This window comes from Limulus polyphemus, unplaced genomic scaffold (assembly GCF_000517525.1).
Source record: "Limulus polyphemus unplaced genomic scaffold, Limulus_polyphemus-2.1.2 Scaffold256, whole genome shotgun sequence".
Lineage (NCBI taxonomy): Eukaryota > Metazoa > Arthropoda > Merostomata > Xiphosura > Limulidae > Limulus > Limulus polyphemus.
In genome coordinates this window covers 474,524-499,609 of record NW_013665866.1, presented here as the reverse complement: position 1 = coordinate 499,609, position 25,086 = coordinate 474,524, and the positions used below count along the sequence as shown (strand labels likewise).

The 25,086-nt window shown below is 32.1% G+C and overlaps 1 protein-coding gene across 1 annotated transcript in view; it reads left to right on the top strand.

The window, feature by feature from the left end:
• LOC106478865 (fat-like cadherin-related tumor suppressor homolog) overlaps nt 1-25,086 on the top strand; it is a 227,395-nt gene that overhangs the window by 170,761 nt on the left and 31,548 nt on the right. The window contains exons 9-15 of the mRNA XM_022382546.1: nt 2,208-2,530; nt 4,187-4,855; nt 7,809-8,638; nt 11,665-11,836; nt 12,357-12,578; nt 17,669-18,292; nt 21,374-21,679. Of these exons, the coding sequence (XP_022238254.1) occupies nt 2,208-2,530; nt 4,187-4,855; nt 7,809-8,638; nt 11,665-11,836; nt 12,357-12,578; nt 17,669-18,292; nt 21,374-21,679 (3,146 nt within the window). The remainder of the gene's footprint in view (nt 1-2,207; nt 2,531-4,186; nt 4,856-7,808; nt 8,639-11,664; nt 11,837-12,356; nt 12,579-17,668; nt 18,293-21,373; nt 21,680-25,086) is intronic.

Genomic DNA, 25,086 nt, shown 5'->3' with positions numbered 1-25,086 from the left:
TTTTTAGCGCAAAGCTACATAATTGGCCATCTGCGTTCTGTCTTCTGCGGGAATTCTAGTTCCGGATTATAAGTCCGGATTCTTGCTGCTGATCCACCGGGGGTCCTGTATACAGTTGGGAAAATACAATTGAATTATTTAACTTTGGTTTTTATTTATAACAACTTAATAAATACTTTTCTGTTCTAGTTTTGAATATAATAATTTTCTAATAAAAAACTGATTTTTAGTAACACGTCTTAAACTTGTTAATGGAATTACCTGTTTATTTCACACTTCTATTATAATTATGTCACTAATTGATTTGAATTATAGTAAAAAGAAGTGAGAAACTAATTCGCGGTCATAAGATAACTTGAAACAAATTTTCCAACTTTATCAATCGTCCTTCACTGATAAAGTTGTGATATGTAGTGCTAACAATACCAGTTCGAATATGTAAACGAATCCTTATACATTTAAAGGTGATACACATCTATAATTATAATGACAAGTGTACATTTTATCGCATAAGAACATTGTATACCTTAGAATATGCATTTTGTTCTTTGATAGTTACTTATTTTACATATGATTTTTAAAAATATGTTTACTTAAATTTCGAATTAACACTTATTTTGATTTTTACTTTTCAAAACAAAAAATTCATAATGTATATTGTAGATATTTGTAAACCCAAATAAGCAATTCAGTGAAGCTTGAGCATAATTCAAATTCATTTTTATTTAATATATATTAGTTCTTGAAGAGTTTAATGTTAATCAAAATAGCACAATATTAATCACACTAGTTATGGATTATACAAATTTTAAACTTGTTTGCACTTTTCATTTTGCAGTTTTGTATTTTAAAAATTTTAGAAGTTTCGATTTTATATGGAAAAGAAATGGTAAAAAATTCTGAAGCTAATTACTGATTTATCATAATGTATTAACAGTGAACTTGTAAACTTTAACAAGTATAGCTTAAACGTGCACAAGATTGCAATATGAATTAAAATAAATGACAGAAGAACACGACCCTGCTGTAACATACGATCAAACCTTTCTGAGTCAGATTTTTTATGTTCACAGAACCGCGTCTCTACGGATCAAGCAATCCTGCTGCTATAACAAAACAAACCTGCTGTGATGTTTAAGTAAGCTTGTCTTCGATTCACAACAGTCGTATTTAAACAAACTTGTCTGTGATTCAAAATATACTTACTGTCGTATTTAAGCAAGCTCGTCTCCGATTCAAAACAAACCTGAACGTGCGTCCTTGTGGCTATTTCTATGTTAAAACGAACATGTTACTTCGATCAAACAAACACGTGTATCCAAAACATCAATTCAAGAGAGTTTAATCCAAAAAATTCACAAGTGTGATTGTCACTAATTTATTCTTTCTTTTGTAGTCAAAATACGATCAAGATAAGTATGAGAAGTATACCATTAAATCCTAAATGTAAATATAATATCCATTACTTTACAGTAGGAAAATATTACATTACATCTGATATAAATTTGGCTCGAATACGTGTTACTAGATTTATTTGAGCGTAATAGATAGAAAGAAAACATTTGGTTAGCCATCAGAACTTGTATCTTACGTTGATAACTTTGTTTGGATTGAATTTAATCATTCAAATATTTGTTTGATAAAATTTTTGTTTGCTAATATATACGTGAAGAGTTCTCAATGTTTAGAACCTCGAGCAATTATTCATAGCAATATGTATGCAAATTAAACAGTATGAGGAAAGGTTAGATAACGAATGTATATTTCTGCTTTTGAGACATAAGAATGCTGGAATTGATTAGTCGCTGTTGGAGACTGTACAGAAGATTTATGTTAAAACAATTCCCAATAGGTTTTACTTTAAAGAAGTTTATAAAATGCTTCTACCTATCGGTGGTTTTTCTTTCTTTTCAAATGTTTCCAATCTAAATAACTATTCTGACTATTTTTGTTTATCATAAAAAGGTTAAGAATCCTATATATTATTTGTCCAGTGAAACTAGTGGAAATAATCCTTGCTAAAAACTCGCAAAATGCTTTAATAAATAAATATTCAAAATGGATAAAGAAGTCATTTTCATTTATTAAAATCTAAAGTTATGTTGTTATTGTTCACAATATGCTGTAATTTCGAAACAAGTCCTTGTTAAAACTGCAAGTTTTAAGACATTAATGTTTTTATTTTATTTTTCTCCATCGTGTGATAGTGCAGCTACTTCCAGTCTTCGGATGTTCCATCTGGACGAAGTAACGGGCGTTCTATCGGTAATGGAAGAGCTTGACCATGAACTAATTCATCAGCATATTCTAACAGTATTAGTGAAGGATCGTGGGACTCCTGCAAAACGAAACTTTGCAAGAGTAATCATTGATGTAGAAGATCACAACGACCATTCTCCAGAGTTCCTGCTGTCTTTGTTTGAAGCTCCCGTGCTCGAGACAGCAGCAGTTGGGACCTCTGTTGTACAAGTATCGGCGTTTGACAGAGATAAAGGAAGAAACGCACAAATCTGTTTCTCACTCATTTCCGGTAAGGTACATTATAAGTTCTGAAGAGTAAACTTTCTTATCTCATCTTGGTTCGGTGACGAAACCTCTGAAACTACCAATCAATTGGTTCGTTATTATTATAATACATAATGTTTGAAATAATTATAATTAATAATTATAGCAATGTAATTCAGTTTTTGGAAGGTCCCATCTTAATTACTTAGTCTTAGGTTTTCAGATGAGAGATGTCTGAAACAAATATAGCAATAATATCATTACGGATACAACCTAAGAAAACAAGAGTCGCCTTGACTGACAACTTTTATTACATCAGGTGTATATCTGTTTAAAATACAAAGTTAATTTATTGAATTTTTTTCTTGAAAATAATTATCGGTTTTCTATTATTTTATCAGAAATGTAAGGCTGATTAATTAAACGATTGCATTCCGTCATTTTCTAATTGGAATATCTTGCTCAAACAACACCTAGATAAAAACTCGGTCACTGAGCATGGAACATGTTTATTTAAAACTTCGTCGTATGCACTGACATATAAATGTGCTGACACATCACAAATAGATTCCATGCCTATTGTTCAGAATGTATCTCACACCATTACAGTAGAAATGATTAAAGTTTAAAGCTCTGTATACCAACAAACATATGCAACACACATGGATACTTATCACTTCCCATCACGGGTTTTTTTCTAAGACATCACTTTACAACTCTTGTTTAATCAGCCTACAACAAAGCCTATCGTTGTTAAGATCGATTCAAAATCAGTTTGCTTTCCCTCAGAATTTCTGAGAAACAGAAATGATAAACATACATTATACAGTGTAAAATTATTTAGTTTTAAATGTAATTCACTTACAAAATATGTTCAAAGTAATAACATAATGTTGATAGGTTTCGGAAATGATTGTGTAAAAATAAACAATCACCTATCTATATATATGTATAATATAATAACCCAAGTATGAAGATATGCCTTACTTGCCTTTAAAATTTATTTTGAGCAATTGTGGAGTTCTAAATTTAAAACCTATATAAAAACAATTCTAGGAGTAGATTAGCATGAAAAAAATGCGCTTGAAATATATTTTATCTGTAATAATCTCAGTGAGTAAGTGTAGATTCTTTCTTTATTGTACCAAAATAAACTTAATAAAACTGATCACATGTAAAGAAATGGTCTTTATTGGTAATCTAAGCATATTTTGCCTTAGAAGGTTTTGTGAAATTCTGCTAAGATAAAAGTAACTATTTAGCCTAAATTAATATATATTTTTGATACCTTCACAGAAAACCTATACTTCATTCTGAGTATGCACATTAAAGAAAGTTTTATCAATAAAACATCAAAGTCTTTAAATAATCTTGAAGTCGTGAAATTTCAAGTACATTTTTTAGCCTATGTGCAGAGTCATGTGTTTTTTACATGATAAGAAACTGTATTGTATGTCTAAAGACTCGAGTTTAGCTGTCAGACTGACTCGCATCCAAATGCCTTCAGTGTAGTTTATATGTTGAACGTACCAGTGATTCATCAGATGTTAACTTAGACGAGAGAATAAACGGTTTAACATGCAATAATTGCATTTGAAAGTAAAACAAAAAAATGCAAAATTATTATTCGCCAAGTTATCATTTTAGTTCATTAAACTTGTTTTTCTGACATTTTTTACAGGGAACTTTGGAAATGCCTTCATGGTTGACCCTAATCTTGGTACTGTTTTGGTAGCCAGAAAATTAGACCGCCTTACGATGCCAGAATATTTTCTCGTTCTAAAAGCTTCTGACAATGGGTTACCTTCTCTAAGTAGTACAGTCCACGTTCGAGTAGTTGTTACATTAGCTGATGATGCTGCACCTAAGTTTTCTAATGAAGACTATTCAGTAAATATTTATGAAAATGTAAAAGTTGGAACCGTTGTTATGACGGTTTCAGCAACAAGTCGTTCTTCTGTTTACTACGAGATTACATCTGGAAATGAAGAAGGGCGTTTTTGCATAAACCCTCACTCTGGCGTTATATTTACTATTTCCGAATTGGATTATGAACAAAACAAATACTATAACCTGACAATTCAAGCCATAAACCTGACTGGAAGAAATTCAAGTCGAACCGCACTCATCCAAATATTAGACTATAATGACAACAGGCCTATTTTTTTAAAGTTAGATTATCATGGAGAAGTAAGTGAGGCTGCAGAAGTTGGTGCCTTAGTTTACTCGAACGATAGCACTCCATTGGTGATAGTGGCTGGGGATAAGGATTCCAACATCAACTGCCACTTGCATTACGAAATTGTAGAGAATATAGCCAAGAATTTCTTTAAGATTGACTCCAGCACAGGTAAAATTCTGTATTACTCTTATTTCAAAGTCAACTCTTTTTTTTTACCTTTTTATGATTTTTCCACCTATACATTGATTTTATTAGGTAAAGGAACCGATGAACAAATAAGTGCACATTTACGAATATGTAATTGTGCTCTATTTCCGAGATTTAACATAAAACACACAGGAAAATATACGCTGAAAATATCTAATTTTATCAATAATCAAAAAATTTAAAGATTTTTATTTAATCGAATTTTAAGGGCTAAAGCAATAATTTCTGTAAGTGCCTTAATATAAAAGATCACATGAATTAGTATTTGTTACATGAGACATAAGATTGCACTCTAGAATGTTATATTTTTAGTTTCATTAAACAGATGAATCATTTATAAGGTAATTTCCTACTATACATAATACTATAGAGTATTGGAACTAAAATTGCAAAAGGGTGAGGAAAATGAATTTAAAAGGCCAATACTGAAGGATTTTCACTCCTTTATCGAGAGGAAATTAACTGAACCAGAGTTCAGTCACGTGTTTATAGTTTGCACTGTGATTTATAAAAAGCTATTAAAATGCTGTATGTCATATTATGCCAAGTAGTAGTAGTATGAATCAAGTCATGGCTTCCATGGCTGAAATACTACATGACAAGTTTGTAGAAATCAAAGTTTCGTCTGTTTAAAAATACTCCATGCAAAAAAATTGTGCATGACTGCATATTTAGGTAGGATCTGTATTTAAAACTCTGAAGAGGGTACGAGAAACTGGCACTGTTAATAATAGAAAATGATTAAAGTGTAAAACTGGAACTCAACAAAAAGGTATATTCAATACGAGATAGAAAAATAGAGGTCTTTCCAATGGCCTTGTTGTAAATACAGGTGTGAATGTTACCTCTAGAACAGTAAGATATATAGTACCATGAAGTGGTCTCAATAGACGTGTAGCTTCTCGAAAACCACTTCTGAGAAGAAGTAATAAAATCAAAAGGCTGATATAGGCATTAGCCCAGAAAACGTGAAATGAGTAAAGCTGGAGATGTCCACTCTTTACAGATGATTTCACGTTCGAACTGCGTAACAGCAATCAACGACAGTTGATGACAACATAAATGCTGACAAGTACAAGCATATTCTGATTCAACATATCACTATTAATTTGTTTGGGGATTCATCTTCTTGCAAGACCAGTGATTAAAAACATACAACAAATGACATAGTATGACAGAAAGAGGTCAATAAAATAACAATGGCTTAGTCTTCATACATTCTTGATATGAACTGATAAAACCTGAAAAGGTCTCCAAATAACTTCTCTGTCTTATATTAATTAACTGTATGCCAACATAAAAATAATTTGTAGTGCTCCTTGTAAAGCAAAATACTCACATAAGAAATACTACTGCATTGTACAAATTGTTAATTTCTTTTATTTTTCTATAGTAATCTCTTATATTATAATAATTATACATCTGGTTACCAGTCCTCGTTGTTTTTTATTCCTGTATATATATCTATGGTATGCTTCTATAATTATTTCAATTACTTTTTATACTTGAAGTTGCAAGCTGAAAATATTTTAAGTTACATTTCAATATGCATAACATAATCGTTGTGGCACACCTCATATAAATCGCTGTATAGTATCATACATTTAATAACATGGAATTAACTATGTACCTTAAATGTTAGGCCTTCATCGACTCAGCAGTAAGTCTGAAGGCTTATAATGCTAAAATTGGTTTTGATACCCGTAGTGAGTACAACACATGTGGCCCATTGTGCAGCTTTGTTCTTAATATCAAACAAACAAATAAACAAATATATTTCTGGCTGTCTTTATGATCACTTAGTTCGTGATGGGCTATTTCGTAAAGACATGAATGTAACAAAATTCTAACGATATTTATGACTTATCTTTTCAAGAACAATACCCTCTGACCTCATAAAAGACAAAAGTTTATTTGATGCCTTTGTAAAAAACACAAAAACTCTAGGACGAACGATCCATGTTGAATGGTTTTTTTTTAGTTTTGTGTGTGGATATGTTCTCTTTCTTTGTGTAGTTTTGTTACTACAAAACATGAAAAGTTTCTATTAATTACTTTTTTTTTTACTTGGAATATGTTGTATTGTAGAAACTGCTTCCTGTCTCTATAAAGAGTAGTCTGTTGCCAGAAAAGTCCGGAAAAGTAAGAGAGCGGGAAAGAAGATTGAGTTAGGACAGTGAACAAGCTTGACATTTTAAAATACGTTTTGTCAGCTTGACTTCCGTTGTAAATAATACCTTAATATTTTATTAAACTTTTTTATTTCCCATTGTGGCTTAATCGTACGAGTAAATCACAGAAATAATGATAATAAATGAAAGACCAAATTTTACCAGCGCAGTAAACTGCAAGAAGCTCTTGTAGGGCAACTTTATTTCCAGAACATAAAATGTCACAGTCATTAAGTATACTTTGGTGCCATTGTTGTCAGATTAAGATTAAGAACCACGGGTTGCTATTCCTTGTGCTGTTTTTAGTAATCACCAGAAATATGTTTGCTTGTTTGTTTGTTTTATATTTGTGTGATGAGATAAGAAAAATATTTTGGTCCACCAAAAATTGGTTCTTTATTTGGACAATGTTTGTACCTTAGACATTGTTTGTTGTCATAAATGTATTAGAAATGTCTAAAACATAATTCTATGTCGAAAAAAATTGTTTCTCGTTGGAAACACTTTATTAATATAAATAATGTTATGCTGATTTTAATATTTTGATTTTAATTTATATGACAGTAAACTGGAGAGCAAGAAAGTAGTTTTTCCTTACTTTCTGATTGTAAATACTTTAAATAAATTGCATATTGTACCAATTATTCAGGATATAACACGCCAGGAAACTGTTACATATAAATCCTTATTCAGAATTTCCATTTCCCAATATGTGTGATAAATTAGGTTGTATTTACTTGCAGGGACTCTCAGAGTAGCTCGACACCTAGACTATGAAAAAATGTCAGAATTCCATTTCCGAGTCCAAGTTTTTGATAGTGGTAGTCCTAGACTCGAGGCAGAAACCACAGCCCACGTTCACGTCCGCGTTACTGATACGAACGATTCTCCCCCTCAGTTCGAACTGAGGCAGTATGACGCCTACATATTTTTACCGACTTACAATAACGTCGTGGTTACTCGAGTAAAAGCTCATGACGTCGACTTGTCGATAAATAGTGTTTTAAAGTATAAAATTGTATCAGGAAACACGGGTGGTAAATTTTTTATCAAGGAAAACTCAGGTGAAATATTTCTTAAAGAACCACGTGCCTTACAAAATTATTATTCTTTAATAGTTTCTGTTAGTGATGGAATATTCGAGGCAAGCACAAAAGTCGTAATCCGAGTGAGGAAAACAGAAAACAGTGGGCTTGTATTTGACGAAATAAAATACACCAATGAAATCTTTGAAAATACGACAGAAGTTATGATCGTTGCTGTCATTACGGTTTTAAGTGTTGGTTTGAACGAGCATTTAACATTTAACATACTCAATCCTTCAGACATGTTTGATATTAGCTCAACGTCTGGCGTTCTCCGTACCACTGGAAGACCTTTCGATCGAGAAGTCAAGGAAAGATATACGTTAGTGGTGGAAGTCAGAGGCGATGCTACAGGTGAACTTCAAGTCGCTCATGTTCTGGTGGAAGTCACTGTGCTTGATGTAAATGACAATGTCCCAATATTTGTTAACTTGCCTTACTACGCAGTAGCTCCGGTGGAAGCACAGCATGGTGATCTGATCTGGAAAGTAAGATTTTTGTGTTTTATGTATGATTTTATCCAGAAGTTCTGATACTAAAGGTCTGGATTGTGGCAGACTTGAACCTCTTAAACATGTTCTAGGTATAGAATAAATGTAATCGAGTTTCTTTAAGACAACCAACATCTATGAATTTCTTCTCGAACTTTTGTCTGTATGTCTTCTGATTTCCTGCCACACCTTACCTGAGTTTCAGACTTCTTGTTGACACCGTTTAGAAATGATAAAGTTAAATAAATGAAGTATACCTGTTGGAACTTCGAAATTGTAACCTAATTTTCTTATTGTTTCCTGATGATCAATTGTCGTTTCCTTTTCGAATTAGAGCCCTTACGGCTGCAGTTTTAGAGGTATAAATGAAATAGGTGGTGAGAGCAGCTTGACGACAGCCCCACCCTCCATTTTTTTAAAGAAAATCTGCTAATTTACAATTATGTTCGACTTTATAATCCGAAACGGTAGGAGTAGGAAATGTGACACGCAAGTAGGAAATACTGAACGATTTGTAATGTAGGATTTTTAAGATAAGGCCAGCCCACATTATTTTACTTTGTATACTTCGAAAACACCAGAAAATATCGTCAACATTTTTAAATATCGTGACGAAGAATTCGGGTTTGCCTCTGAATCTGAACTTCGTAGTACTTTTCATATCTATTTATTTATTTTTTGATGATGTATATTTCTATAATGACATTTGTATGTCATTGTCCTACGTTCTCTCAAACAATTATATTTATTACAATCATTACAACTGGAATTGTTTTTGAAATTAAAAATAATTAATTATACACTAATCAGTTGAGAATATAGTTTCATTATTGATAAATTACAATGCATTACAAAAAAAAATAACAAACGTATATTCCAATAAAGATTCAACATCGGCTTGAGTTATATCCATATGTACAATGTGTAAAGTTGGATTTTCTTCCGCCAGAAGTCTGCATTCCTGAAATACAGTTTTTTTTATTATTATCATTATATTTTAATCTGGGCGTGGCCTAGTGGTTCAGCGTGCCGATCAGTCAATTTGAGAATGCATAACACGTTAGGGCTATGAGAGCTTTATATGAGTAATGGTCAAATTCCCCTATTCGATTAGAGTAACTAAGTAGTTGGCGAGGAATGCTATTGTCTAGTTGCTTGTTCTCTAGCCTATCAGTTCAGAATTAGGAGCAATACGCAGATAGCCCTTATATAGTTTACGCGAATATTCGAAACAAACTAAAAATCTAAATCTTGGACACTTAGTAGAATACAAATATGCCAACTATCTTGGTGTGAATTCATTATATTAGACTTTACACTTTAATTTTTTTTCGAGGCAGTTGATAAAACGTGCTTTGGATCTCATTTAAACATATACAAAGAGTTCTTTGCATAACTTTGTACAAGGAATGTAATTTTGGTGGAGAGCAAGAAAGTTTTTCTTTTGTTTTTGCAAAGCTTTCACATAAAATCACGAAAGAATAATGCAGCATTACATAAGAGCTGTAATGAAGCGTAAATATGGTGTCTAAGAGTTTAGATTGAAATAGAAAATATGTGATTCAAAGGACAGGTGATTCGGTAGAGGAAGCTTTGACTTGTGCACACACCTAATTTATTTCTATATTAATATTGATGGGTTTAACCCACAGATTATCAAAGGGACTTATATAACGACTTGGTAAAATCTACTAACAGTATTATAATGATGAATTGTAAAACATCAAAGCTTATGTTTTACTCAATCTCACTTTTTTATCACGAAAATTAAAAACGAAACGTTTTATTAATTCAGTGAGGAAATCTACCAAGCAATAAAATAACTGCAGGTTGAGTTGTACGCAACACAGTTAAAATCTTGTTACACAAATAAAAATAATTTGGATTTGAATAAACCAACGCCGTAATCACTTTTATGTGAAGATTACGACAAATCACATAAGTATATAGAATTTACGCCTAACTTTCTAACCTCCTTACATATATTCTAGCTTCAGATAATGTTACTATCCTTCTTCACTCAATAAACATAGTCGTATTTAGCAAAACGATTAACGTTTGAAACTTTTTATTTTACATGGAGTTACCTGTCTACCGATGATTAATCGAAACGCAGAACAAGCAGCTTCTGTTTAGACGTTCCAATAATAATGGAAACGCTCTGTGAAGTTTTCTTGAACACTTTAGCTTAGCTTACGTAGAACGATTTCCTTTATTTGCTCTCAAATCGATTATAGACGACACTTTTTATTGGAAAAGTGAAAAACTTTATCTGGATTTTAGAAAAGTTAAAGAAATAAACAAAGTTCATGCATGGAACAAAGAAGGCCCGGCATAACTAGGTGGTTAGGGCGCTCGACTCGCAATCTGAGGGTCGAGGTTCGAATTCCCGTCCCACCAAACATCTTCGCCCTTTCAGCCATGGAGACGTTATAATGTGACGGCCAGTCCCACTATTGTTGGTAAAAAGAGTAGCTCAAGAGTTGGCGGTGGGTGGTGATGAGTGGTTGCCTTCCCTCTAGTCTTTCACTGCTAAATTAGCGCAGATAGCCCTCGTGTAGCTTTGCGCGAAATTCGAAACAAATAAACAAACAAGAAATTCCTATTGTGTTACTGACAATGATTTACTCAGTTTCAGTGCAAAGATTTTACTCCTCGTATAGCTCAGTATATGTGTATATAGAAAGATTATTTATTTTATATTTTCCGAAAAACTTCTCGAGGTCTACCTGTTAACCATCCCTAATTTAGAAGTGATAAGATAGAGGGAAGGTAGCTAGTCAACACCACCCTCCGCCAACTCTTGAGTTACTCATCATCAACGAATAATGGGATTAGCCGTCACATTATAACGCTCCCACAGCTGAAAGGGCAAGCATATTCAGGAACTGGGTTCGAACCCACGACCTTCAGATTGCAAGTCGAGTACCCTATCCACCAGACCATGTCAGGCCTAGATAGACAGAAAGAAAGTGATACGATGATTAGATTATTCTCTTTTTTGTCACATTTTATTTAATCAGGTTCAGGCAGTGGATAACGACCTAGGTTTGAACAAGTTAATAACCTATAAACTTGCAAGAAGTAGCACTGATATATTTGCTGTTGATGGTAGACTTGGGGAGATTCGACTTCAACGTCCAGTCAGGACTGACGTCAAGGAATACATCTTGACTATAATTGCTGTCGACAATGGTAAGAAAGTCAATGTGATCGTTGTCACTGTTGTCAGTATTAAAATCATAATGCAGTAGTAATATAATAGTAATACAAAGAAATCAGATGACTGTAGATAAAAAGTTTGCCTTTATCCATAATCTAGTAACTGATCATTAGGTGGCATGTATATTATCCCATTCTAATTAACAGTTGGAGGTTATGTTACAAAGTTCATAATGTAATTACTGATCATTTATGTGGCGTGTATGTTATCTCATTCTAATTCATAGTTGTAGGTTATGTTACAAAGTTTACTTTTTCTATGCAAGGGCGAAACGTAGGCTAAAATAAAAAAATTATTTATTATTATCTGAAGAGTAAAGACATTTTCCCTAACTTCATTACCAAAATGAAATTTATCTTCAAATAACGTTTTTAACAAAAATAGTAGTTTCTCCTTTATTGGTTATTAGCTAGTTAGGCATTCTAGATGAAGACAAATAAATTAATAATGTTTTTGTTCTCTGTGTGTTGTTTTGTCGTCAATATACAATAGGTAATCCGCCACTTCAAAGTGAGGCTACAGTACATATTAAAGTGATTAGTCAGGACACGCCCATTTTTCTTCAGCACTTCTTCAGCCGGATGGTTCCAGAAAACACATGTTGTAATATTCCTTTGTTATCTCTTGGAGCTAATAGTCCATATGGCCATCAAGTCGTTTATAGTATTGTTAGAGGAAACGAAGAGGATCTTTTTGATATCGATTTTCAAAACGGTAAGTTTTATATATACATGATGTAAGTTTAAGATCAAAAGTAAAACATAGATAGTGAGCTTTCCAAAACCATTAAATGACATGTAGCACAAATTTTCACTTTGGTTTTGAAATATAAAAAAAAATTGAGAACTCGTACAGTTTTTCTTCTACTTCTTTGTATATTTATTTTTCTCGATATTTTCAATCTGGGCTACAAAATCGCTAGTCAAATCCTTCAATAGAGTATATTAGGTAGGGCTTTCCATCTTTATACAATCGAAGGTAATACTGTTATCAAACACTTTCTATATCATGAAGTTTTTTGTACATATGCGCTATCCAAGTATATTTTGAAAACTTTTCATGGACATCAAACAAAGACTTAAAATTATCGATTCGAATAGTAAAATTAAAATTAATTAATTCAAGATGTATATTTTTCCCGAAAGCTTTTAGTCTAGAACTAATTACATAAGTATTTTCTTACATAAGTTATAAATTGTATATCGATTTGAATTCGAAAAACTACAAGTTTAAGTATGTATGTAAAATCAGAAGAAAAACAATAGATACTTCTAGAATATACTTCTTCTATTTTGAAACTGTACAGAAAGTATCAATACGTAGTAAAGGCCAGTTTTATATAGTATCATGTTCTTATCAAACTGGTACAAGAGCAATGAAACTCCAAAATTCGGAACTTTTATAATTAATACTTGATGAAGAAGTGTACTTGATTCAAAATAATGGAAAAGTATTTGATTGCAAGGTCGAATTAAACGTTAATTAATTTCACCACAAACCTTTAGCAAAACAATTTTGTTAGAAATAATCTAAACTGAGTTAGAAATTAAAAGGTAAGATTTAATATTTTCGATAAGCTACATCAAACCTCTTATTAAAAACACCTTATCAACACAAATCAAACAGCTTGTGATAAATCTTAATTTTACATCAGTTTTTAATATCATTTAAGAATAATATATGCAAACGGAAAGTTTGCTGCTTTAAATAGATTTTAAAATATTATCTTTTACGAATTAGTGAGAATACTTTTAAAATGAACATTTAAGAGTTCGTAGGTATTATCACATTTAATGATTTCTATGGTAAATAAAGTTCATTTTTCTTTAAATAAATACATAATTGTGGTTAGCTTTATCAACAAGAACAAGTACACTCTTAGGTATGGATTCTTAAGGTAATATCAAAAGTTTAAAAAAGTGTGGAATGCATATATTTTTTTTAAATCCTATTTATTACATATTCAAGAATATATAGAACTCTACTTTTACATTCAATGAAAGTATGAGTGAGGAAACCTAGGTGAGAACCGAGATTAGTAATAATGTATTTGTCATCATGTTATTTAATTGTCGTTTTAACTTTACTTGCATTTAAATTAGAGGTGATCTTTCTTTTTAGCCAAACTACAAAAAATGTGAATTCTTCAGAAGTATATTTTTTTTAAATCATATATAACCTTTGTAATACATTTTTTCATGGTATCAAGATATTCAACCAATTTACACTGTCTTTGTTAATAAGGAATTAGTATCCAGTAGAACTGTTATACTTAAATAAAACTCAAGAAGCTTTTAATTGAAGGAAAACCACTTTTCATGCTTTTATTTTAGAAAGTTGAAGGAATATTATTTGTCGAGGACTGTTTCAAAACATATTACAGCAGAATAAAAACAAAAATGTTGTTTTCTTGACTTCTGAAAACTTTTATTTTAGTTTTAGTTTTACACATTGATATACATGAGAGAATACAAAAACTGTGAGAAAGAATTAGCAACAAAAACTCTAAAACTGATAATATTATTCTTATCTTGTTGATTTCTTTAAAAAATTTAAGTATTTGAAATTAACCCTGTTAAATTAACAGCTGCTTTTCAACTATTTCTATTAATGATACAATTAATTTTTATTTAACTGGACATTTAATAGCTTTTTTTTTCAATATATTCTATGGCGTTTGTACACATTTTAACAATAGTTTTGTGAACGTTCATCTTCACTATTTTAAGTAATATTTCATTTTCTGTGGTTTGGTATCTGTTAAAAGAATACTTTTGCGGTTAATTAACGAAAATCAAGAGATGCGGACACTCCTGTCTTAGCTGAAACTGTGTACTTTATAGACAGATGCTGCATGATATTTTTAACACCTGCTACACGAGCCAGCCTAGCATCTTCATATGGATCCAAAAACATGAGTCATTCCAGAAAGGTTTGGGTTGTTTTGATTAGACAGAAAGAAGTCGTTTGGCACTACTTTCGAAGTCTAGATCGCTGGACTAGACCCCAGCACCTGAACCGAAACCATGAAAGCCAACATGGAGACGTTAAATTGTAAATTAAAAGTAAAACGATGTAGCAATGAAACATGCTTGAAGTGTTCTAGATGTGGTTGTGAATGTGATGGTTTAAGTGTAACGATTAGGTTAAACAGTGGATCCAGGTCGGATGAGGTAAGAACTCATTCGAAGATTTCCCAATCGATTTGATATACCATCTGCATAGAAGATGTTCAATTAATTACTACATTGACAGCGAAACAAAAAACAATGGGTACGATATTATCGTTATGTTTAAAAAGGTGGATTGGAATTATATATATAAGAAATCATTAGTTTCAATATTGTGTGAAACCAACAACACAGTAAAGATCAACGATGCAGTGTTGAATTTGAAACAGATGCACGATGCATTACAAGATGATTTCTCTAACGATTCTCAAATTATAAATGCCATTTCTGCAATGATGAGTAAATATAAGAAGGATGGTATGATGCCCAGTTTGGTAACACCATAGTATAAACGAAATAGATTTCATTATGTCATATTTTCATTAATATTTAGTTGTTTTTGTTTTTTGTTTTAGAAGTTGTGTCGAGGTCAATCGAACTAACCCTAAATCACCGGATTCCGGAATGACACCCCCCATTAACCATCTTAGGCTCAGTACTAAAAGATGCTGGGCTGGCTCATATGGCAGATGTTAATTATTTTAAACTTTAAGTAAAGGTGAATTTTGTACTTCAATCACGGAATATGTTTGTCTAACGCTTATCACAACTAATAAAAGTCATTGTTTAATGTTCTTATCAAAAGTAAAAGTAATTTGCATGAACATTTTATCATTAATAATTATTCTTTGATTTCTTACATTTTCATGCCTAAGAAAAAGACTTTTTTTTTTACAGATATTATATTTTGTTTGATTTGTTAATGAACGTTAACGAGGATTTTTTTACTTCTATTAGTATATTAAATGCCTAGAAATAATTCCTTCTTGTTTAATAAATAGTTAGAAATTTCTCAATGTTGTTAGAATAAGTTCATTCAACAGTAAACGACGAAAAATATAAGTTCTCTAACGAACGTATTAATTCAACATTAGATAACGAACCTTAACATAAACACGTATACACACAAACATATATACACACACACACACACACACATGTGTATATATAGCATAAATTTTGAAAATTATCTAAATTTAAAGCTTATGGGCAGGGCGTTATTTAGTGGTTAGTGGCTCGAATTGTGAATACGATGATCCATAGTTAGCCTCTTTTATTTAAAAAGATCGCACAGCTCAGTTTGGGGCAATGGGTGCGCCACACTATTCACCTATAGTAGCATAAAAATTGGCGGTTTGAGATCGGTCGGGCCTGGCATGGCCAAGTGATTAGCGCACTCGATTCGCAATCTGAGGGTCGCGGGTTCGAATCCCCGTCCCACCAAACATGCTCCTCTTTCAGCCGTCGGGGTGTTATAATGTGACGACCAACCCCACTTTTCGTTGGTAAAAGAGTAGCCCAAGAGTTGGCGGTGGGTGGTGATGACTAGCAGCTTTCTTCATAGTCTTACACTGCTAAATTAGGGACGGCTAGCGCAGATAGCTCTCGTGTAGCTTTGCACGAAATTCTAAAAAACCCAAACCATGAGCTCGGTCGTTTCGCCTCCCCCCCCCCCTAGTTTATGAGTTGAAAATTACGGACGACAAGCACAGCAAGCCTTTGAATAGCTTTAAGCAATTATCCGAAACAAACAATTTTTACTTCTATCCAGCTGCAAAAAAAAAGAGGGAATGAAAAGTGTTAAGCGTCCAACAACTTTTCTTTCTTTAGATAAATATAAAATATCCGAAGGAGAAAATAAAAAACTTTGAAAGTTATCTGTAGTTTCATTATTCTATGCAATCCTTAATCATCCTTAAACGGTCTAGCCTAACAAATCCAACATAATTTATAATGTAAATACATATTGTTCAAGAATCAAGAATATCTCACTCATTCTGGTAAAAAAAGTACTTAAGAATAGGTAATGACAATCGTCTTTTCATTTATGGTCCCGTTTTTCCTTCCATGCAAAGTTAACAACTAGCCACAAAATGGCGGCTGTTATGATAATAAATTACGTTCAAATCTATAAAGTTTGAGACTTTTTTCTAGAGAAAAAGCAAGCAAATGACTAAAAATATCCATTCAGGAACCTACACAAGCTGAAAAACTCCATCTATCTCATAATGTATGAAACACAACCAACAATAATGACAACTAACTAAGACGATCGTAAAGAACATTTCAAAATAATAAACCTTCAAATCAACACTCATAAACAAAATCTTATCTATTGCCTAATACTTTAAGAAGCCTACTGAAGTGATTAAACAATTAATGATTCATTCAATTACCCTCACTTCCTATTACTTGACGCTTATTTATGTAACGGACACTAAAAAACGCTTAAAACGGCAGGGGTCATTTCAAAATATATCTCATAATGCCTGGAATGATCAATACCTTTCTCAGCCTTGTTTCTGTGGTTTAAAACAAGTTTTATAATAGGCATATATCTATAATGTGTTATGACAAAGAAAATTACATACATACATTATTGGAGTCAACAATTGCCAGTGACTGGAAATTGCGACTATGACAGGGTCATCATTTTTTTTACTTGCAAAAAGTTGCAGTCCCGTATCTTTTAACTTGCATCTAAAAAGGCTTAAGTCCTAAAATATGACGGAGAGAACCTCAGATATAAACGCTTGGTTTCTGTGATTTTCAAATATTTTAATTATATTTCAGGTGTTATCTTCGTTACTGATGAGTTGGATTATGAAACTTCCACTGAACACTATCTGACAGTGAGAAGCACAGATTCGGCAACTGGAGCCCACACAGAGGTACTAGTACATATCGTCGTAGAAGATATCAATGACCATTCGCCAGTTTTTACACACGATTCGTACAACGTGACAATATCAGAAGCTGTACCTTTCGGGACTACTGTTTTGACAGTGCAAGCAAAAGATGATGATAAGAATGCCAGTCAAATGCTTCAATATAGTATATTAGGTAGAGCTACGGCATTTTTCCACGTGGATTCTATAAAAGGGAATATTATCATCAAACACTCTCTTGATCACGAAGTTCAATCCTTTCATCATTTCGTTGTCATGGTAGCAGACAACGGATCACCGTCACTAAGCACGACCGCAGATGTCTGGGTAACGGTAACAGACGTTAACGACAATCCTCCTCGATTTGGACATGCTGACTATAGTTGTGAAGTAAGCGTATTGGTAGAGCGAGATCATTTTGTAACAATGGTAGATGCCTCGGACATGGATGCCACAGACCAACTGAAACTCTTGTATTCCATTGTGGGTGGCAATGATCTTCAAGCTTTCTATATTCATCGGAAAACAGGTGCTCACTATATGTAGAGAAAGAAAGCGAGTATATTTATATATAATAAAATATTAAGTGTGATATTTTTTATTTAGAATGAAATCAATATAATTAACCGAAACTATAAAAAAATATTTGTTTTACTCGTAATTCACACTTTACAGATTAACTTCTAAACACTGTGGTTTACAATGAGAGATGGCAAACCTAGAATTTTAATCCAGCTCCAATTCTTTCATGTATACCTAAGAATGAGTTTCTCAAAATATACTTTAAGTTTAGTATTGAATTTTGTTCAATATTTAAACACAATACGTTCATATTATAAACGCGTGTACTTGTGACATTAATTAAGAAGCGTAAGTTCTTGTGTTATTTGATACTTAAATTCCTTCAAGTCGATTACTATCTACCTTGTTTACAGATATATTGTTCTCGGATAGAGACTATTTGGTGACATAAAACGATTCTAAAGCAATATGCAAGCATTTACAATAATAAACTACCTTAGTGGAAGTTCCTTCAATGGATAGCACAAACTATAATTAATGGTAAAATCAAACAAACGACACATTTTAAAGTCATAAAGATTTTAAACAAACTTAAAAATAGAGCAACAAAATTGCTGCTTAAGTACCAAACACATAGCATATAGCGTGTAAGAAACTTACATAACATCATATTTTACACTTTCCGATTATGCTAGAAAAAGTATAGTACTTCTACTGTAACAATTTGGTTTTTATGACAAATCAGAACAATGCGTTTATGATCAGGGAAAAAAGACATTTCGTAGTAAACTGCTCAAAATAATTAAAGGACAATTAGAATTTGTAATATTATAGCTATGAAAAAACAAAACCACTGCTAAAGAATAAATCGGGTACTCTATGATTTATATCCGAGATATCTTTAACAGCAAGGCTATCAATCTTATGGAAGAATATGCTCTAATCTTTATATGAAAGAATGCAAGAATAGTAACATATCTAATTAGCTATACACGTTACCAGGTTGATTTTTATTTTTTATCTTAGTTGGTAGTTTACTCTGATCAGAAATTAACATGTGATCTGAAGTGCAAATAATTGGTTATTCAGAATACGCTCTAAACGAAAACTTAGTAGACATAGTTTCACACATTATAACATGTCATCACGAACAACCTGACACTGACGCTGCATGCTTAAAATCAGAGTATTTATAAGGTTCTGAGTTATCTTTGACCATTCTTCCAGAAAAGCTGTTGCCAGGCCATCTTTAGTGTCTGAAGTTCCTTGACGGAATGACACGCATCTTCTAAGAGCACCCCAATCTCGGGCTCTTCTTCTTCGAGTCGTCTGTTTACCGATTAACACAAAGGTAGATAGGCGTTATCACCCATATGACTGAAGCAGAATTCATTTACTAGCACATGGTAGCACAAATGATTGTAGTAGGATCTTGTCCTTACCGCATGTACTTTAATGGTACCATTACGCAGGATTTAGAGTTTGGCGGATATCGGTTTGCCTTGTGGAAGTTAGAACAATTGTGCCATTGTTTTTGAAGCAGTTAAACATTCTGTTAACGAAACTTTAAAACACTCGGAGTTGATTCGTAATAGCCTGCCATGATTGATTGGCTTTCATTTGTCCAATGGCTCTCCACATGATTAAAATATCAATATATCTTCTTTGAGGTCTAGCCATGACTCGTGAACAATTTCTAATAATGAAATTATTTTTTATCGGTATATTTCTTTGTCATAGTTATAATATTACAAATTCCGACTGTCCTTCCTTTAAATGTTTTGAACTGTTTATTCAACAGAAATGTTCTGTTATTCAACAACTTAGTTTAGTTGAATGAAACTTTACTGTAAAACTGAAACTTATTTGAAACTTACTTACTACTCAATAGTTATGAGTTTTTGAGTAATGTCAGTGTTATTAATTATACTTGCATTAAAATTTAACATGCTTCACCATAGATATTAATATCTTTGTGAACATTTTAATTTTCTAAAGAGTAGAATTTAGCATCTCCATTGTTCCTGTAAAACTAACACCACAAATCAGCGTAAACTATTACCCCCGTTTGCCTGACAATAAAATTATTATTATCATATCTAGTCCAGATGTTCTTTCAATCGTATTCACTTTTAACTTGTCTGCTGAGGTTCGAGCCTATGCCAAATTTTATAATTTATGTCACTTATCGTTATTTAAAAATATACAATAATGGAAGCGTCGTCATCAGAAATGTTATAATAAATTACCGTAATGACTCACAAAAAAGGGAAGTATCGCAGTCAATATTACTGATGGAAGTAGTTAGTAATTACTGAGGGAAGTAGTAAGATGTATCTGTGAAGGTTCTGCCGATTTATTTTTAAGAAAAAGGGTGATTGCTTAGGTGTAGATAAAATATTTGATAAGAAGGTCACCGAAAAAAAATCTTCATTTTAACCATATAAATTGTATTAATGTCTCCTTGGATTTTGTAATTATTACTAGGTTTATACTTGCTATAAGTGCTTCATTATTATTCTTTGAGCACTATGAGAATATAAAGAAACAAATTTCAATATCCTGAAAACGTCATTAGATATGGAACTAAGTATAGTGTTGACGAATACTTTTAATAACATAAAGCTGACTACAGTTTAGTGTCAATGTGCAAGAGACAAATTGAGCAACCAGAAAAATTGAAAACTTCATTCCAGTTAAACTAAAAGTCGCTTTAATCTGTTATCTTTTTTAAAGATACACATATGGGGTCTGTACTTTGTTATTATGTAATCTCGCATTGAAGTTTCTTCGAAAGACATTTTGTTAGTTCTCATGACTTGCTTGCCAAAGAAAAATAAAGCTAGATTAATAAAATAATGTTTTTAATAATAAAAGATCTGAAATTGTGGAAACAAAATGCTCATGGCTGTGTGTTTTTGATTGTTTGTTTTTTTTGGAAACATTCCAAACTTCTGAAACGTCTGTTCTTAACCAGATGGATAGTAGACAAACATTTAACAGTATTTATGTTTCTAAAGTAAAGCGAGATTGGTCTCTAAAGGCAATGTTAATTTTATACAGCTAATTTTATTTCTCGATGTTACAGGAATCATAGCTATTGCCAGCCCACGACAGTTTATTAAACAGTCGTTCTACACACTTAATGTGACTGTCACTGATGGCGTGTATTCCAGCTACACCGCTGTTTCAGTTAATGCACGAAGTGAAAACCAACATTCCCCAGTTTTCGACAGGAACAAGTACGAAGCTCTCCTGAAAAACGACGTGGCTCCAGGAACTTTAGTTGCCATTGTTTCCGCCACAGATATGGACAAGGGTGTTTATGGTCAGATGGAGTTTAGTATACCAAGTCAAAAGAGTTTGAAATATTTTTACATTGCTCAGAAAACAGGTTGGTCAATGATATTTAAGCCCAGATTATTATAGAAAAGAGTAGGCTAAACTAAAACGAAATGTACAAGTTGTCAGTTCATTCAACTGAAGGCAACTATCATAATGTAAAACTTCAGTTTGTTCTTCATTCCTTCCCCTCCAATCATCCTTTTATTATATGTCTTTACTACTCAAATTAAATAAGATCTTGTTGTTTTGCTGTTCTAATACCTATTGTAACAGAATCATTATCACTGTACGTTATCTAATTTGCTAATTACAGTCACAAGATAGCTGAACTTTTACTACAAAAGTAATAATTTAACTATGACGAACTCTTGTTACTTATGTTCCACTATTTGTTTCTATGGGACTTGAGATATAAAATTAGAATTGTGGATATTAAGTTTTGGATGATTTAACAAAGAAACTAAAATGTTTAGATGTGCAAGAAACGAATTAAGGAACTTATGATGTGTGCCTTTAAAACAAATTGTATCTATTATAACAAAGAGGTAAATATTCTAGCAGTGAATTAAAATTAGTAGAGGAGTTGATGTTTGGCGTTTATTTGCGACTGAACATGGAAATGTGTGGCAAGAAGAAACACGCAAAAAATTAATACTATTCGAAAGGTTTGAAGACATTTTGAAAATGTCATTAAAATCCATATATATATATATATTAATGTAAAGCATATTAAAATAATTTTCGTTATGTTATTAGGGGATTTCTTATACTTCATAACAAAAAGAAAGTAAAATACAAATATTTAACTGCGAGTTTTTGTCATTTGCTGTCATTAGAAAATATAATGAGGAAATCTTGCACAATCCATAATACATACATAAGTTTCGTAGGATATTAAATCGTCGTCTGTAACAACTGAGGAGTGTTTGAATCAGCGCTGTAATGTAAAGGACTAGAATACAGTAAAGTAATGTTATTTATTTACAATAGTTCATTTTTTTCATCAAACATCTTCAACAAAACTCTTAAGTTATTGCAAATTTATGGTATATTCAAAATTATCTACATCTAAACATACTTAGCCAATTAGAGAGGAAATATCTCTTAAACAGCCTCTTAGGTCTTCAGGAATCTTAACTCTTATTTAAGTATTTGAATCGCAATGTCTAAAAAGAGTTATTTAAAGTCTAAATGTTTTTTGTCACAATGAGAGGAGATTTCAATGTAAAATCTGATCTTTTTTACTGATATTTCTTTAAGTATCCTTCCAGACGAATATAATTAGATTAATGTAATCTAGAAATTATGAAATCGATCAATTTGAAATTTGATGAATACAGTAATACTTCGAGGTCTTATTTGTCTGTTCGTATGTTCTAGAATTATTATCACTGGTATTAGAATTACATCTGATCTCATAGAAATATATCCTTATCAGATTAGCATAAGTAAGAAAATTGAGAACATATCTATATAACTGATAGACCTCAATTACATGAGGAATAAGTTTCATTAATTTTGTTAGGAGATATATATCCTGTTAGCAACGCGTTTTATAATTATTAATTACGTAAAACATAAAACATTCAATACCATATTTGAGGGTTAGATACTACAAGTGTTCTGTAACTGATTCATGGCGAAGCTATCTCAACACCAAAAGATTGTCAATACTCTTTCAACAAGTAGAAGGAAAGCTGACTGTGATTTAGGGTGAGTATCTCTTTTTGAATTAGAAGAGTCTCCTTCATTTTCAAACGTCGATTATGACTAATTATCTGAGATTACCTGCCTAAGAATGCTGTAATAAAGCAAAAACGCGGGATAATAAAATCCTCTCTAATTGAAGAAAGAAGTGGAATATTAAAGCTAACCCTCACAGATCCCGATAAAGTCGTCATCGTCTCCTGGATATGCGTCAACACATTTGTATTGCTCAGTAGACGTAGCATCTGTCACTATAAGGACAGAAATATTGTTTAATGAATTTGGAATGTATTTAAAGCGAAGAACTTCTTTCGCGTTAGAGAAAGTTCTAACCGTCACTTAAAGAAGTAAGCATCAATTTAACAAGAGGTACATAAATTCACAACATTACACCCTGATAATTAATAACTTAGTTCCAGCCTCTTAGAATCTATTTCCATTTCTTTACTTTTAAAAAAGACGAACTGTTAAACTGTTTTATCGACGTAAAGTACATTCTCTAATAGATGTCACGAAAAATATATTGTATTACTTATTACCTACGAACTGGAACTTTTTATGTGATAAAATAATCCTCAATAATACATGAGGTAATTTATTCCACTATAAATTTTACAAGTCCAATTTTTAATACAGCAATAGTAAATCTAGACCTCTTTATAAAATATTATGATTCATTTGTGTATTTGCTGTAAAGAATACGAGTTGCGATTAGATCTGTAACGTTGCACATTTACTGTATTTATATGTATGATAAATCACGTCGTTTTCCTTAGGTTTTAAGATGTATATATAATCTACTGACCTATCATTCCCCAATATTTCTGGTTTTATTCTATGATATTAACAGGCAATCTCTGACTTAACCTAAGAAAATTACAATAGCTTGTTAAGTGAATAGAGTTCCTGCCAAATCCGGAAAAGCATAAGTAAATCATAGGTATGGATAGGGCACGATCTGCCGAGCACTTGTAAAAACGGTTGTTGAGTTATAAATTGCCAGGGTCGAGCTTGTTTAGAGATGGTCATAGGTCAAGCCAAGCCGAAATATGTTAGCAATTTGCTAACGTTGTTTATTTCCTCGTTCTCCTCAAAACAATGTTTTCGTGATTAGAAACTCTTCTGGAACCTCCTTGAAAATATCTGATCAGTTAGTGAATGATGTTCTCGCTTCGGTCTTTATTTGCATTGTCACCTTTCTCAAATATAAACTTTCTTTGACTTATTTTAAGGCTCACTTTTTCGGTCACGGGTATATCGTCATGATCACATCCATGTCAGCTTCGATAGTGATGCTTCAAACATTTGTACGGAATTCGGAACGATCAGTATAAGTGTTTTTGAATAACAAAGTGTGTTTTTTAGTGAAATCGTATTAAAACAACTGATAGCAAGAAACCAATTTTCACACTAACCCTACAAAAGTCACTATCATTAAAAGTACTTCTCTCTCTTACGCGATTGCCATACACTGTTCGAATCGTCATAAAATAGGCTGTATTCTGTCAGTTTGCAAGAAATACAACAAAATTCCAGATTTGTCTGACAGAGAACGGTGTAGAAAACTCTCTGGCTAGGTCAGAGATTTTTTGCTAAAAACAAAAATTTAATTACATAGTTGCTTACTTAAAATACGTTATCAAGATAATCCAAATGATCGGAGAGTAAATATTTAGTAACATCTCGAATGAACTGGTGTAAAAAAAAAAATCCTGACACAATTTAATACTCGCTTTCTTAATAAAAAAA